The sequence below is a fragment of the Podarcis muralis genome, chromosome 1, assembly GCF_964188315.1.
Source record: "Podarcis muralis chromosome 1, rPodMur119.hap1.1, whole genome shotgun sequence".
Lineage (NCBI taxonomy): Eukaryota > Metazoa > Chordata > Lepidosauria > Squamata > Lacertidae > Podarcis > Podarcis muralis.
The window spans coordinates 81,589,846-81,607,192 of record NC_135655.1 but is presented as its reverse complement, the minus strand read 5'-3'; the positions used below and the strand labels follow the sequence as shown (position 1 = coordinate 81,607,192).

Sequence of the window (17,347 nt, the reverse complement as noted above, 5' to 3'; positions counted from 1 at the left end):
GTCTTGCAACTGACATGACTTCGTTCCTCTCAGGTGTGTACGCCTGTGCTGCTTATTTACGTTGTTCTAAAGAATATAGAGAGGGACGCGGGTGGCACTGCGATCAGAAGGTTAACGGTTCGAATCCCCACGACGGGGTGAGCTCCCGTTGCTCGGTCCCTGCTCCTGCCAACCTAGCAGTTCGAAAGCACGCCAAAGTGCAAGTAGATAAATAGGTACCGCTCCGGCGGGATTGTAAACGGCGTTTTTGTGCGCTGCTCTGGTTCGCCAGAAGCAGCTTAGTCATGCTGGCCACATGACCCAGAAGCTGTACGCCGGCTCCCTCGGCCAGTAAAGTGAGATGAGCGGCACAACCCCAGAGTCAGTCACAACGGGACCTAACGGTCAGGGGTCTCTTTACCTTTACCTGAAGAATATAGAAGCAGATTGTTCACACCAGTTCCTGTTACCTTCCACAATTCCCATTGATGCTACCCAGTTCAGCCTGGATTTTTTCCTTAATACAAAAATGCTGCCTGAGGAGCTACTTGCATGGGAACACCCACCTGACACATAGGATGATCTGGGGTGGGGAATCTTTGGTCCTCCAGATGTTTTTGAACTACAATGCCCATCAGCCCCAGCAAACATGGCCAATGGATGTTGAAGTTTTGTAACATTCGGGGGGGGGGCGGGTAGGCTGAAGGCATGTTTCCCTTCCCTGAAACATATCCCCAGGGCTGCAGAGGAGATGGCAGTATTTTTCTGATGGTTCTGGGTTGGGAACAGAAAGTATTCCTTACCTGTTCTTCAGGATGCAGAAATCACCACTTAGAGGAACAGGAACAGCCAGTTTTGCCCCACCTTTCCTACTAGCAATGGCTTTTAATTTAGATGCATGGGATAATTGGGGGTAGAGAGGATTTGGGAGTGGAGTAGACTTTCATCCTTTCCCTTTATTATCATCAGCTTTCTTTTGTAAGCACATGGAAGAGTAGCAAGCAAAGCATTATTATATGATCCCCATTTACTGCCGCGGCTCAGTTTTGCTCTCTGTAGCAAAAGCGTGAAGAGGATGGTGATGGAATAAACAGCTCATACTGCTCTTCTGAAGGTACTGAGAGCAAAGGAAATGGCAGTCAGATTGTTCAGGGGCAGCAAAGGGGGTGTACTGAAAATGGATCCAGGACCTAGTAATTTTGGTTACAAATGTCTTCAAAATGCAAGGGGGAAGAGAATAAAAGAAACAATTTAACTGTCTGTCCAACCACCCTTCTCTCTTTTAATATTTATTAGCCTGGTATATCAGGAGGAGGATATACAGGTGAAGAACCCAACTCTCCTTCCTTTGGTACCCAGGCAGTGTACCGTAATGATTATGGTGTCATAGTAGGGGAACCAAAAACTCACTGGGCATTCTTAGGCCAGTCACACTCAGCCTAGCCTAAAGGATAAAGTGGAGCAGAGGGAGGGCAGAAAGTATGTATGCTGTCTTGAGCTTCTTAGAGGGAAGGTAGGACACAAACAAATGAATGAGCCTCTTGCATAGAATCATAGAATGAGACGAGTAGATTTTCATGATTTCCACTTTCCACCTTATCAACTGAATCACTGCATCATGCTGTAATCGGTGAATGCATAACTAAGCCTACTTTACCAAAAAAATCTACACTTTTCCACAAAAAGCACTGGTTGTAAAGCAAGCTCCCCCATGGAGCAACATGAAGTCTGCACAAACTCGTACTTCATTGGAGTCCTTGGACATTAAGCAAGCCTTCCTGTGCAAGTAGACCACCATAAGAGACAAGCAGTATACAGCATATCACTAGAAAGAAATTTATTAATACTGTCAGCCAGAGCATCTGCATTTCATTTCCAAGTGGCATCTATCATCTCTGAAAGGACTGATAAGGCGATCTACGCAGGGCTCTCTCAACTTTTTTTATTTCATTAAAATTGGCAGGTTTGGATTGGATCCACAGCACTGGGGGGGTTAGCTGTTTCCATGATAAAAACAGTCTCCCTGGAGCAGCTTATTCACTGTGGGTGGGACCCACATTTACCCCTTGAGGCAGAAAATTTATATTGGGGGAATCTGATTTTAAGAAGTTACAAGAACTTCAATCAGGGTCCTGACATTCTCATGTCCAGTTTGTCCCTAAGAGGCACTCTTGAGCAAAGTGAAGTTCCACCCTCATTCTGATCCTTAAACTCAGGAAAGAGATGTTTTACTGTGGATGAAACTCCCCTTCCTATAGGAAAGAAGAAGCAGTTGAGACTGCAGGCTATTTCCAAGCACGTTCCTCTTGTCACTCGAATTTTGGTGCAGTAAATAGGGGCAGATTCATCACCACCTTTGTCTTTAGAAGTGAGACAGACTAGCCAGCAAGATGACTAGCTGACAGTTTAAGGAACCATTTCTGCCAGGGTGCTCTGCTGAGGTAGTAATTCAGAAAAAATCAGAACAGGATAGAGGAAAACAATGGTTTCTATTTGTCCAGGTTCCTGACAGAGGCTTCCATCTGTTCACAGCTGAAGTCTGTTGCTGAAGATTCCACTTTCTCCCTTCTGCTGGCAAAGATTTAAATGATGTCAGCTTTTTTTGTTTTCAAGTTTTATTTTTAAAGGGATTACATGTAGAGAAGCCTTTACCTGGTAAGTGAGCCCTTAGGGGAAAATATCACCATATACACAGTTCTGTCCTTGGATTCACAGTATAGCTTCTTGACTTACATGCTTCCACAGTTAAAAGAAATTTGGTCAATGCTTTCGACTTAACTCTCTAGCTGATGATACTAAAGCAGGCCTACTTATTAGCATGGATCAGCTCCGGGAAGGTAAAACCAACCTTGTCTTCTCTTTACTCCCACCTCACAGTTCTGCCGTTTCCCCCATTTTCCTATTTAGAAAAAGCCCGATCACATTAGCTCTTTCTACTTAGGCAACTAACTCACCCACTAGCCTTGGGCCACACTTTACAAAAGAAAGCACTTCTAGAGTTTCTCCCTATCTATTCACAGTGCAGTTTCCAAGCCCATGATACGAGAAGAGGTTCCAGACCCTCCCAAGTGCTCCAACAAAGGTTTAACTAAATTACGAGGCAGACACATCCCAACTTAGTCAGGACCATTCTGTAAAAAGGAAAAGAAGGGGGGGGGAAAACCCCTCCCCGAGTAGGCAGGGCTCCCATATAAAGACACCAGTCTGCATTGTGTCGCAGGCAAAGTCTATGTTCCTTATAGAGAGATCAATGGAGTCCCAGAAGTTCCACTCAGTAGAGGCGAAGGGGAAGCAGGGGAAGTATATGAGTCTGTGGTGACTCCCCCATTATTGCTGTTCCTCCTTTTCTTGTCAAAGCTGTAGCACCTTCCAAGATAACTCCGTGGCAGGACTTTACCGGAGGCTGCTGCTGCTGCTGGCCTGAGAGCTGCCCACACCAGGGTGTTCAGGGCTATGCCGATTCTAAAGAAAAATAAAATGGACACACATGCAAGAATGAGAATGAAAGTTCTCAACAATAATGAAAGGCCAGGAGAAAAGGCCCCACATCTCAGTCAGTTCTCTGGCACCTGAGGGTACAATTACTTGAGCTGGTGGAAGCATTCTTCCCAACTTACTTTCTTTTTCTTCTTCTCCTTCTTCTTCCTTTTCCGCTCAGGGTCATCCTCTTTCTTCTTCTTTTTCTTCTTGTGGTCAGAATCTGAAGGAGTTTCTGCCAAGAAGAGAAAAGGAACTGAAGCAGGAACTTTGGATGAAGCAGGAATTGCGGTAGCTTAGGCCACCTGACTGTGGAATGCTAAATTGGAAAGGAAGGGCTGGGGTTGGTGAGGGCAAATGCAGCCACAGGGCCCAAGGAGGAAGCTTCTTACCTGGAGGGACAGGATCCTGCGTACGACTCTGCTTGTGTTTGTGCTTGTTTTTTTTCTTAGGTGGCTGGATGTGCATTAAGCGACACTGCTCTGGCAGCTGAAGCAGTGCAAAAGAAACAAAAGAGCACGTTAGTCCACTGAATACCACATCTGTTGTTCCAGAAAATAACCACAGGTGCAATCATTTGCAGGAAGGGGGTTGCTTGTCTCTTTGGTAACCTGGTCCCACCGTTATCCCCCATCAAAACTTGCAAGAAAAGTTTCTACTATGTTCACTAAGCTTAGTACTTGGGTCTGTTATGAGCTCGGAGCTCCCTAGACTCCTTGGCAATCTACCCTTCACAGAATATGGCTAAAGCATTACTCTGGAATTCACATATGAGTCAACCTTCCTCTTCATACCTGCTCTGCAAAAGAGCACTAAATTTGGCAGTACAGTGGTACCTCCGTTTACGAACTTAATTCGTTCCGGAGGTCCATTCATAACCCAAAACCGTTCTTAACCTGAGGTGCGCTTTTGCTAATGAAGCCTCCCGCTGCTGCTGCACCGTCGCCGCCACGCAACTTCCACTCGCATCCTGGAGCAAAGTTCACTACCCAGAATACCTACTTCCGGGTTAGCGGAGCTCATAATCCAAAGCGTTTGTAAGGAGGGTGGTATGTAACCCAAGGTTCCACTGTACTTCTCTTTGCGACTCCTCCTGCCTAGGATCCCTCTCTAACTTCAGCCTACCTACTACTGCCTATTCCATCAAGGGAGATGGATCCCATTCTGCTGGACTCTTAGAAGTTTCTCCCAATACACATATTCTCCAGTGCACCCTAACATCCATTTCCAACTCTGGCATAATTTTTTTGTCATTCAGGACATTCTTTTCCCACCAACAGTCAATATTTCCTTCTTCCCTTGCAGCCCCCACCTCTAACTTACCGGGCCTGCATGGAGACGAAAGCCTGTTAGCATGGTACCGGTGATAGGGTTGAACGAACTGCTGCAGATGGGGGGCTTCTCAATGAGAGAACGCAAGCTGCTGTTGTCATGTGAACCTGGCAAATCTATCATCCCTGGTAGGTCTGGCAGAAAGTTGCTGAGCTTCTCCTTCACCTTTTTGCCACAAAATTTGTTGTAGGCATGCTCCAGGTTGTAGTGGGTGATCAGGTTTGTGCTCCCTGTTAGTTCTGTAGTACCTGGCAAAGAACAAAGGACATGACAATACTGCCTATGTTTGGCTTGTTGGGATTAACAGGACAAAGGCAGATAGAATCTGGCAAGCAAATCCTTCAAATACGACATTACTTGCACCTGCAACTGACTTCTTTGTTGAGATGACAAGAGGACATGTCCAGCCTCATACACCCAAAATGCTTTTGGTGAAGCCAGATCAAGAAAAAGCTTTGCTCTGCATTCTGAAAATGTACTTCTCTTCTTGATAGGCTGAGGCATCCTGGGAAGAAAATCCCTAAAGTCCTATTCATGTATACTTGAAATTAAGTCCCACTTATGCCATGGGAGGTTGCTTCCAGGTAATGGTTTGTAGGACCCTCGTCTGGTAGAAAAGCAATAGTTTGCACACAACACTAAGCCAAATTATGGCTTCACGCAAATCATGGATGCGTTGCTTCTTCCTGAGTCCTGCTGATGCACTACTCAAGGTCAAGTTTGGCTATGCATGACATCCAAACCTGGGCTCATATTCTGTCTCTCCCAATAAGCCATGAGCTGTTTGTTGTTGATCACTCATAGTTTGGGGGAGACAACCATGACCCCCGAGTTGGCATGCAGTGCGGAGCCAAACCACAGCCTTTGCTCTGGGAATGCTTGCTCTCGTGTGCTAAGCCAGGTTTTGGCATAGTGTTGTTACATGCTCACTGGGCCCTATTTGCTTATGGTATTTAGACAGTGCTTTTCAGACGGACCTTCCATATAGATTATTACAGCAAGCATCTATTAAAGCAGGAAAGGCAAACAGCTGCTTGCCATGAAGTTAATAATGAACTTCAGCGGCTTCCGTCTCGGCAGGGCCAAATGCGGATGCACAGCATGACCCCGCCTCCCTGTTTTGATCCGGCACCTCATTGGCCCCCGGCAGCTGCCAATCGAAATCCCACCACTACCCGCGCTTCCGCGAAGTCGTCAACTTCGCCTCCTGGGTCTACGTTCCCACAGGAACAGGGAGGAGTGCCCATCAAGACGCAGCCGCGTATCTCTATTGGGCCATTCCCCCGCGGCGCCTCGTTGGCATTGGCCAAGGATGCAGGGCCCGCCTCTACATTCCGGTAGGCTGAGTGGCCCCTCGAAGCCCGCCCCCTCCAACAGCCACTTACCTGGTAACTCGCGCATTAGGTAGAAGGGGCCGCTGGCGGCCGCCGCTTTCTCTCCGACGGGGGTCCCGGCAGGGACGGGAGGTGGCCCAGTCCCCGGTCCTCCGGGTTTCCCTGGTCCAAAGCCCAGCGCGGCGGCTGTGGTAGGCGGAGGCGGTTCCGTCCCTCCGAAGAGAGCGGAGAAATTCTCCATCATCCCGGCGTGCCCCGCGCAATCTCCTCCCATTGGCTTCGCATCTTGGCTGTCCCCTCGGCTCGCCTTGTTTTCATTGGAGAGCGGTGAAACCTCCTCTTACGTATGATTGGCTAACTAACCTGGAAACTAGGCCGCGTTCCGATTGGACGGTGCTCTGCTTTCTCGTGACGTATTTTTAGATGGCGGCATGACGTCGGCAGCATGCGTCGAGAGGCCTCAAAGAAAGCATTCCCCCTAGTTTGTATTCCGAATCCATCCCAGCGATTCTGAAGTCGGCCAATGATAGTGCGCAGTGTTGCTCTAAGCTCCGCCTTTCCGTTGATTGGCGTATCCATTGGCCAGCGAGCCCGAGCGGAGGAACGACGAGCGTGCGCCGCCGGCAGGCGCTAGAAGCAGTCGGCGCGGGGGCTCGGTCAGGGTGAGGTGAAGATGGCGGTGCTTGCTCCGCTGCTGGCCCTGATCTACTCCGTGCCTGGAATCTGCCGGTGGCTGGCGCAGCCCTACTACCCGCTGTCGCTTCTGCTCTCGGCTGCCTTCCTGCTGGTGCGGAAGGTGCCGCCCTTATGCCACGGGCTGCCCACCCAGCGCGAGGACGGCAACCCCTGTGACTTCGACTGGGTGAGGAGGCCTTGCCCGGAGTCCCCCTCACCCCCTCTTTCCTCTATGGGGCTCATCCGGCCAACTGCCGGGAAGGGAACGTTTCTCCTCTTTGCCCAGAGAAGTCGAGATCTGCCATTTGGCATCCTCGTCCCGGAGACTCTCGACTTTCCGACTGGAAGGAAAAAGACAAACGTCTTTCTTCCTTCCTTCCTTCCTTCCTTCCTTCCTTCCTTCCTTCCTTCCTTCCTTCCTCTTCGCTATCAACTGATTGCGCTGTTGTTGTTTTGATGGCTGGTTCGCCATGTACTAGTGAAGGGTGACTAACTTGCGGCCCTCCAGATATTGTTTCTTTACTTATTGAATTTATATACCGCCCTGTACTCAGAGGTTTCAGGGCGGTTCACAGAACAAAATCAAAATAGAAAACCACAAAATATGTAATAAAAATAAAACAACCCAATACCCCCCCCCAAATTGTTGGGCCCCAGTTCCCACCCTCTTTGGTTGCTGGGCATGCTATTTGGGGTTGGTGGAAGTTAAGAGGCCAACCCGATCTGGAGGGCTGCAGACTAGTTGCTGTTTAGTATTTTATTAATCACCCACCCTACACTCGTAAGGTCCCAGTTGTTTTAATTGTTGTCAGAATGACACACACAAAGGCAAGACATGATAATAGCTTGTGTTTAATGTAATAAGCTCCTCCACCTCAGGAGAGGACCCCAAGCACAGGTGAATTTCTTCCCAACCTCTGATGGGAGTGACCTCCAGGAATATCTGCCAACTTTCACACTTAACCTCCCTTTAAAGTAGTGGAGGCCTGCTCTGTTCTCTGCTTCCCAATATGCTGGTATTTGGCTGGCTGTCCTGTTCAAATCTCAATGCTTATAATACCACCAGAGAGTTTGTTTGCATGACAAACAGCCCCTGGTTAGATAGTAAATTCAAAGTGGTTCCCACTCCCATTCTTCCTCTGGTTCTTCTTCCTACTATTGCTTACCATTTTCTGCCCTTTCCTCAAATGGCTCCTGTGCTTGCACTGAACTGCATACAAAAGTTCAAAAGAGCTCATAAAGGTGTCTCTGAATTCTCAACATCTTATGATAGTTTTTTCATGCCTGGCAACTCTGCCAGAAAACTTCCATTTCATTTTGTGCTCCCCTTCTGTTGTAAGGCACATGTGTGCATAGCAACTCAGCAAATCAATAAGTCAAAATTCCTTTCCTGTTGCATCTTCTTTCGTATTTCCAAATTCCTTTCCTGTTGCATCTTCTTTCGTATTTCCAGTCCAAACCTCAAAAGAAGCTGCTTTGAGTGTGGTATTCCATAGCACTTGTTCTCATGTCACACTGTGGAGTTTCCTGCCTGTATGAATTGATCATGTAGGAGAACGTAGTGATCACAAAACTAGTTTAGTTGTGGGATCCGGTCTATGGGCAGTCTTAAAGAGACATTTGGACAGACAGCTTTTGAATTCTTTAGATGTGATACATGTTTTAATCATATGGGTTGGAGTAAAGTATTAATTGGGTCATCTCTGGCTGTGTAATTCTGTGGGCATGACCGTAGGTTGGTCTGTAACAGGTAAGCAACAGGCTGAGAGGACTTCTGTTACCATTTGCAAGATTAGGGAAGTTTTTAATGTTTGATTCTATTTTTAATATTCTGTTGGGAGCTGCCCAAAGTGGTTGGGGAAACCCAGCCAGATGGGTGGGGTATAAATAAAATTATTATTATTATTATTATTATTATTATTATTATTATTATTAACACCTCGCCATGTGTAGGTTGCCACTGTACTTGAGACCAATTCCTATATTAATGAATTGGCCCTAAAGTTTGCGTGTACCACTTAATGTAAATTGCCCTGCACATAAAGCAAAAACAATTTTTTATTGTGGTATTTTTAGTCTACAGCAGTCATATATTGTGCTAGACACTAGTTTTTCAGATGTACCACACTGTATTTTGTTGTGTAAATGGCTACAAAAATTGTTTGGTTTTGCTGCAGCAAGATATCATGGCTATTCTTTTTGTATTTGCCTCATAAAACACTTTAACATTTGAGCAGGATGTTTATGCACGATTGCACTAGCTGTTTTAGTGAAAAAATATTTCCACTGCAAATCATCCTTTACGTGGAGGTAGTTAACTGCATAATTTGTTTTTCATGTAACTAGAAAAAGGTAACATAGAGGACTTGCACAATTTACTAAATGTACAAAATAAGGGTGATCCTTGCATATGCCGTCACATAAAAGTCAGCTCTAGTTTTATTTCATTGTGCACCTGCTTGGTTTGTGGTCCTGAAACTTCCAAGCAACTGTAAGCTTCCTTTGGAACTGGCAGTATGGCTAACTAGTTGATGGTTAAATGTGACATCTGCTCTAAGGATAGGCCAGCTGGTCCCTTTTCCCCACTTCTTGTACAACCACTTACTGTCATCTTTCTTTTTAGCGCGAGGTGGAGATTCTTATGTTCCTCAGTGCCATTGTGATGATGAAGAACCGCAGATCCAGTAAGTAATGCTTGTTCTTTATCTCTCTCTTTTTGGAGTAAAGCTTACAAATGATTCAGAAAAGAAAGATTTCACAGCTGGCTTTAACCTGTATCGAAATCTTATTTTCTTTAAAATCAGTATGGTCCAGTCAGTATGTTTTGGACAAATAGCTGGTAGGATGTAAGTGGGATGAGGTTGTGCCAAAAATTCACACAGAAACAGAAAGCACCTAAATGATTTGAAAAGTTTTAAGATGAATAGCTGCCGCTGGGCCCATGTTCCTCTGCCACAATCGGTGCATTGTCCCTGTGCATTCCTGCTGCAGGAGTGGCTTCAAAAGGTGACCTGTCTGTTTCTTTTGTTTTCTGTTCCATAATACAAAGATATGGAGGCCAGCAGGGCAAAGCTTCCATGTGCCAAGACTTGGTGTATTATGGGTGAGATTAAGTGAAGGTCAATATGGAGGTGATAAGAATATAGCAGAGAACAGTGACCGCCTACGATGAAAGGATATGCAGAATGTGGGGTTTAGCTTGAAATGATATGGGAAGCAGGAAAATAACACACTTACAAATGCTGTAAAATACAAAACTGCACAGTTAGCCTAGGACAGCACTCGTTTGACAAGAAAACTACACTGTGTGTGTGTATCTATCAATAGGCATTCTAAATATGTAATTGTCTTGCACAGAAAGCTTCCACAAATTTTTAAAAAGTTAAGCTTCAGTCAAAATTCCAGCTTGTTACTGGGCCTATCAGCCATAAGAATGTGCCTCTTTCTCTCTCTCAAGTTACTGTGGACCAGCATGTGGGAAACATCTTCATGTTCAGCAAAGTAGCCAATGTCATCCTTTTTTTCCGCCTTGACATCAGAATGGGACTGCTCTACCTCACCCTCTGTATAGGTGAGTCATCCTAGTTATATCCTAGTTCTAGTTATATCAATTGAGGAGGACTTGGACATCATAAATAATAGGACTTTAGATGCAAAATCCACCAGTTCTGCATTACCACATAATAAATCTTTCATAATTCCTCTATTTTGGGGCACTTGCATTAAGTGGAAATAAGACTACCCCATGATTGCCATATCTAACACTGCAGCTGGAACCTGCTGCCTGAATTCCATTTTCTTGAGCTATTGGAGGAGGGCTGTGGGCTGGAGGAATCTTCATTCCTGGCAAGAGGAGAATATAATCCAGGGAAGCTTTTGAGAATTCTGCCAATCTCAAAAGCAGGGAGGAACCACAGCTTTTGTAGAGCACCTACCTTGGAGAGCAACTGCCAGTCGTTTTAATAGACAGTACTGTAGTAGGTGGACAAAAACTCTGGTCCCATATAAAGCAGCTTCCTAATCCCATCCCAGCATAGTGCTAAACCAGGGGTCAGCAAACTTTATCAGCAGGGTGGGGTGGTCCACTGTCCCTCAGACCTTGTCGGGGGCCAGACTATATTTGGGGAGGGGGGAATGAACGAATTCCTCTGCCCCACAAATAACCCAGAGATGCATTTTAAATAACAGGACACATTCTACTCATGTAAAAACATGCTGATTCCCGGACCGTCCGCGGGCCGGATTTAGAAGGCGGTTGGGCCGGATCCGGCCCCCGGGCCTTAGCTTGCCTACCAATGTGCTAGCTAAGCTGTGCTTGGTGTGTGCCTTTTCAGTGTTCCTGATGACCTGCAAGCCACCTCTGTACCTGGGTCCTGAATACATCAAATATTTCAGTGATAAAACAATAGATGTGAGTATTTTATTCTCTGCACTCTCATTTGTTCTTGTGGACTTGGATAAAATGGGTATAGCTTATTATTTTGGGTATAGTGTATTATATTATGCTGACTTCGTTTCTTTACAGTAAGAAAATGAACACAATAAAAACCCTTGTTAAAACAGAAATAGGCAGTGCTGGCTGAAAAGGAGACACTGCTTCAACAAGGTTCCACAGTGACCACCTTGGAAAATATGCTCCCCTCCCACATTTGTCCCTGGATCTGGAACATTTATTCTCGGGGAAGTGGGTAGTCTGCAGCTCCTGGCTTTTCCTGGCAGCAGCAGTGACTGAACCAGCAGAGAGATGATGATGATAACTGTCCACTTCCCAGGCCGTAGATGGTCACTGTTGCTGCTCCAACTGTATGTTCTACCTTTTCTTTCTTGGAGCTCAAGGAGGCATATATTCTATACATTCACACACACACTTTGTTCTCATAACTACCTTCTGAGGTAGATTGGCCAGAGAGAAAGTGTCTGGCCCAAGGTCCCTCAATGAGCTTCACTACTGAGTGCAGATTTCACCCCTGATCTTCCAGGTTCTGCTTTGACACTTTATCTACCCATTGCACTGCATTAGTTCTGCTTAAAGAGGCCCCAAGTTTATTATTCTGTACCACTGTTTCCTCTTGCTGATAGTTTTTTTAAAAAAGTTGCATGCAGTCTTACCGCCCTGTGAGCATTGTGGAAATTTTGTTTATAGATATGGAATATTAAATATTATTTAAAATATTTTATAGAAATGGTACATATTAACACAAGAACAGAGAGTATTGAGACCCATGAAGATCTGAACAAAGAGTGTCATTGACAGTCTAAATTGATGTCGGTTAGTGGTGGTGGAATGGGACTGGTTCAGCCCAACTGAAAAAGCCTTGCCCTGAGCTCTGAGGTTCAGACAAAGGGAGCGCTTTCCAGATAGTCTTAAACACAGAGAGAAGTGCAAGCATGAAGGTAACTGTTGGATGTAGCCTAGTACAGGCATGTCCAACAGGTAAATCGTGATCTACCAGTAGATCACTGGACGTCTGTGGTAGATCACTGGTAGATCATTGGCTCCCCCCAAAGAAGCTAAACAACTGTGGCTCCCCTAAAAAAAGTTCGACGTTTTACCTCCTCCCTGAAAAAACTCAACAACTTTGACCTGAACCCCCAAAAAGGGGGTCAATCACTGCCAATTTTTAACTCTGTGAGTAGATTGCAGTCTCTTGGGAGTTGGCCACCCCTGGCCTAGTATATGAACTATTTGGAGCTACGCCATGATGGTTGTGTACTGCCTCCAATATTGAAGGTGGTTTGCATCTGAATCCTAGTTCCTAGGAAGCACAAGTAAGGAAAGTGCTGTTACACTCTGCCCTTGTGGGCTTCCCATAGGCATCTGGTTGGGCACTGTAAGAGAGGGTGCTGGACTGGTTGCTCGGATCCAGCAGGCTTCTACTGATAACCTCCTGTTCTTTGCCAGTGCCTCTCAACTCCTGGAACTCTATGGATTTGGATTGTGATTGCTGGTCCTCCTGTGCAGCAACTTTCCCCAACCTGGTGCCCTCCAGGTGTTATTAAGCTGTAACTCTTGTCATCCCTCCCCATTGGCCATGCTGGCTGGGGCTGATGGGAACTGGAATACAAACCATGTTGGAGGGCACCAGGTTAGAGAAGGGTGGATGGTTGTGTGATCCTGCTTCAGGATAGGGATTGTCCTTCTATATCCTTTCAACTCTATTGAAGTGTTGTATGTGGACATTTGAGGGATGTGCATTCTGTCAGCCTTGATCCCTCTTTTGCAGGAGGAACTAGAACGGGACAAGCGGGTAACCTGGATTGTGGAATTTTTTGCTAATTGGTCCAATGAGTGCCAGTCATTTGCTCCCATCTATGCAGACTTGTCTCTCAAGTGAGTGGTTTACTCTTTAATAAAGTATGGTGTCTTAGCGCAGGGGCAGGCAGACTTCAGCATATGTGATGCCTAAAGTGTGAAGCATACTTTACCTCCAGCATTTTTGTTGTGCCGAAGGGTACAGAAAGGCATTGAGTCCAGTATGTTCCAGTGTGATAACTATTGGGCTAAGGTGAGTGTGTATTTTTATGCTGTGAACTGCCCTGAAATCTATGGATGAAAAGTGGCTTATTCTTATATTTCTAAGATAAAATATTTCATTTGTTGGATGAACAAAGATAAACTCACCAGGTTATTCTGAATGCAGCCCCCGATGTACTGCTGGCTTTTAAGAAAGAGTGTTACCATAGCCATGCAAGTTATGGTTTAAAAGAGGAAAATTTAGTATCCTCTAAAAGCAAACTTTAATGGGAAAGAACCTTAATGAATAGGGAATGTCCATGAATCCAGGCCCTTGTGGTTGCAGAAGGTTAGTGCTAAGCCTTTCTATAGAATGACAATTTAAAATTGAAGAAAATTAGTTCCCAAGAGAGTTTACTTTATTTGTGGTTCCCGTTCTGAGGTTTATGAGACCTAGTAGTTGAACTAATGGGAAATGGATGGTGGCAATAGCTCATTAGCTACTGGCAGTTTCTGGATAAAACTCCATAGGAGATTCTGGTGACCCCACCAGACATTCAATTGAGGCAAAGACCTCCCCCCCCCCCCCCCCTTGTACTGAGGTACCAAAGTGAAGGATTACTCTTTAAGTGGCTTTTGGCAAGGGCCTGGCTGCCGATGGCTTTTTTTGAAGCAACCCATTGCTTCCAGCAATGACCAGTAGATGGCCTTAGTGTAGAAAGTGTTTTCATTTTTAGTCCCTGTAGAGTTGAGTTATACATCAACGTTGTGGTTGCATAAGCAGGAAAAGGGTGCCTGTATAACTCAACACAGTAAAATCTAAAGCTTCCCAGTGCTTAATCAGAGGAGTAGTTCAAACTTGAGAGAACGGAGAAAGCCCCTGGAATCAGCTTAAGGCTGTGCCTCCTGTGTTCTTTAATATTCTTTGTTATTGTCTGAAAGCACATGATGCCACAACCTTGGATGAAGCTGAGATCATCTAGGTTTGGTTAGTGTCTGGATGGGAAAGTGTCTGGGACACATATGTATGCTGCCTTGAGTTCCATGCAGGAAGAAAACAGGATGTGACCATTAATGAAATAATAAGCATCTACCTTGTTTCATGGTGTTTCTTCCTCCATACTAACCATTGTGTGCCTCCCCAGATACAACTGCACTGGATTGAACTTTGGGAAGGTGGATGTGGGCCGCTACCCTGATGTGAGCACCAGGTGAGCTATTTGCTGTAGGAACCTTGGGAGAATGAGGAAGACCACAAGGCTAGGTGCGTGCTATGCAGCACCATGAAAACTTGTTTTGCATTAGCAGGGCAGTGTGGGAAAAGGAGATGCCGTGTTGTGAGTAATTCATATTAGAGTAATTCAAATCAGAAAATTTTCTGATTTCCTAGAGACATGTAATTAGCATGTTTATTTTACTTCAATTTAATAAACAAGGCTAAAAACTTAGGATCAGCTATGGTAACCTAATAATTATTTGTAGTTGGCATTCATTATGACTAATGAACCTGTGGAACAATATTTCCTGAAGGAAAAACAAAACACTAGAAAATTTCCTGGCCCATATCAATCTCTGGCTAGATGTTCCTTTTCTTATTCTCCCTGGACTCAAGCCCTTTGTCTCTTCACAGGTACAAAGTCAGTACATCTCCTCTCACTAAGCAGTTGCCCACACTAATCCTTTTCCAAGGTGGGAAGGAGGTGATGCGCCGGCCACAGATTGATAAAAAGGGGCGAGCAGTCTCGTGGAATTTTTCGGAGGTACACTCTTTTCTGAAGTTTCATTTGTATGCTGTCAATATCAGATGTGCGCCTTTTATTTAGCTGGGGGTCAGTACAAGGTAACACAAAACAATGCTGATCTTTCTTTTTGTCACAGGAGAATGTGATTCGGGAATTCAACTTGAACGAGCTGTACCAGAGAGCCAAGAAAGTGTCTAAGCAGCCTGAGGTCCCAGAGGAGTCTCCAGAACAGCCTGCTGTCCCTGAGGTCCCCAATGGAGAGAGCAAGAAGGACAAATAGAGCCCAGAGGAATGGACTGTGTTCCTTTACTGTTTAGCTCCCCATTCCTCTTCCATTGCCATTCTGATCTCTCTCCTGGGACATCAGCCACAAGCTGCTTTCGCCCACAACGCTGGTGCTGGGAGATGATTGTACGTGCCAGGGAGCTTCTATCTTCTGAGTGTAGTTGCCAGAGAGCTTCTATCCTCCCGGGCTCAGTGCCTCTCTGCTGGCAGCTACACATTTCTTTTGGACTTCCCCCATCCCCTGATCCTCCTTCCAGGAGTTGCTAGATGTAGTTTCAGCAAGATAAGATGTGGCCCCAACTCTATAGAAGCTAGAACCTGTTTCTGCATCTAGATGTGGGACTGCAGGCTTCTCTGGCAATGAATAAAGGGAGGGGAGCAAGAACTCGGTGTACACTGTAAATGGGCAGGATGGGAGGAATCACCACTTTCGGTGGAATTGACTCCCTCCTGTCAAAGCTGTGACACCTCCCACCTGTTTGAATTGGCTTTATGCAGGGTCGTATCTGTGGCTGAGACGCTACAGGTATCATTGGCCAGTTTTGACTACTTGCTACCCACTGCCCTCTACTGTACTGACAACAGAGCTTACGTGGTCTCTTCCCATAAGTTTTGGGCTTTAAAAGCCGATGGGTGGACGCACATTGTTTCTTTGCTGAACTTGAAAGTGCTGCTGTGCCAGAGAGTAAGCAGCAGCCATGCAGTCCTTATGGATTTCCTGTTCTCTGCATCATCAGCAGCAGCTGCTTGTGTGGTGTAATATGCTGAGGGTGTGCAGTAAGAAGGGGGTCCCTTCTGCCCCCAGACTGGAGGAGTAGCAGCTTCTGCCGTCCAGAGTCATAATTGACAGGGTTCTTATAGCTGCTAACTCCATTTCCATCCCTGGGAGCTTGTTCGTGGATAGGAACAAGCTCCACTTCACTGTACTCATCCACCTTCACACTTCTGTTAATTGTCTTATACGGCTATCTCTAATAAACAAACTTGGGAATGTCTTCTTCTGGGGCCTTCTTTTTTTTCCTGAGTTGGACTATGACCACAATCTGTAGTGATTTATGCAAGCATTTGCTTATTCTTATTATTTATTAAATTTGTATACTGTCCCTTCATCCATAGATCTCAGGGCATTCTGTACTTTTTTTTTTAAAAGGATGTTTCCTAGTGTCCAAGTAAATTTTGTTCACTGTTTAGGGCTCAACTCTTCTGTATGGGATGGGGGCTTTGCTACGCTATCCTTCTTGGTGGTCTCTACCAGGCTGTAGAAGTCAGCATGCTGGCTGAGTTGCTGGGAAGATCTTGGAAAACTCCAGCTAGGGTCTCCACCAGTTTTTAGATGGAGGAAGCATCAGTTTGAAGCTGGACTACAATGGGGGGGGGGGGAGAGATTTAAGTCTTTCTCTTCTATTTTCCTTATTAAAATTCCCCCTCCTGAATAGTCAGCTGAGGCCAATCATATAGATAGGTGTATGTTTTCACCCTGGGGAAAACTGTCGGTGAGGCTGAATTAGGGGAAGGGTTAACACCCTGCATCATAGTACCAATCCAGACCCCACACACACACACCTGCTTTTAAACCTTTAAAGAAAAAAGAAATTGTGTTTGAAGAATAACTGCCCTCAGCTTCCTCTGATCATCTGATGTACTGCTGTTCCTCACACATGCAAAGGCATTGCTTTTGTCTTCCCCAGACATGCAACTGTTCATAGGCTGGGCCAAAAAAGACACCACTGCCAAGCCAGATGTGAAAGGACAGTGTAGGCCACAGAGTGGCAGCACTATAATGGTAACCCTGCAAGAAAGGAATAAAAAGGACCTTGCTTAGATCAGAATGCCAGCTTGTACTTCTGAAGGGCATGCCTATATTGTTTCCTCCTAATTAAAGGCAGATACAATCAGAGACAAAGATTTGAGAAATGGGAACAATTTGGAAAGCATGATGTAGAAGGAAAAGTGAGGATAGGGATGCCATGTTGATCATCATTGGAATGACTTCTATAAACAGAGAAAGGAAAATTGCACAAACTTCGGGAACTATAAGCAGGCAGCTCAGTTTACAATGGAACTGCAGT

At 45.5% G+C, this 17,347-nt stretch overlaps 2 protein-coding genes across 2 annotated transcripts; one reads left to right on the top strand and one right to left on the bottom strand.

Annotated features, from left to right (window-relative positions):
* Positions 1-1,801: 1,801 nt before the first annotated feature.
* Positions 1,802-6,523, bottom strand: MED19 (mediator complex subunit 19). The gene is made up of 5 exons (XM_028738363.2): positions 6,174-6,523; positions 4,780-5,036; positions 3,849-3,945; positions 3,597-3,691; positions 1,802-3,441 (listed from the first exon to the last, which is right to left on the bottom strand). Exons 1-5 carry the CDS (start codon positions 6,394-6,396, stop codon positions 3,373-3,375), a joined length of 741 nt encoding a protein of 246 aa, XP_028594196.2. The 5' UTR covers positions 6,397-6,523; the 3' UTR covers positions 1,802-3,372.
* Positions 6,524-6,634: 111 nt separating this feature from the next.
* On the top strand, positions 6,635-16,273 carry TMX2 (thioredoxin related transmembrane protein 2). Its single transcript, XM_028738352.2, has 8 exons — positions 6,635-6,984; positions 9,421-9,481; positions 10,255-10,368; positions 11,132-11,208; positions 13,022-13,128; positions 14,397-14,462; positions 14,882-15,011; positions 15,130-16,273. The coding sequence occupies exons 1-8, from the start codon at positions 6,796-6,798 to the stop codon at positions 15,271-15,273; spliced, it is 888 nt and encodes a 295-aa protein (XP_028594185.2). The 5' UTR covers positions 6,635-6,795; the 3' UTR covers positions 15,274-16,273.
* The last annotated feature ends 1,074 nt before the right edge of the window (positions 16,274-17,347 follow it).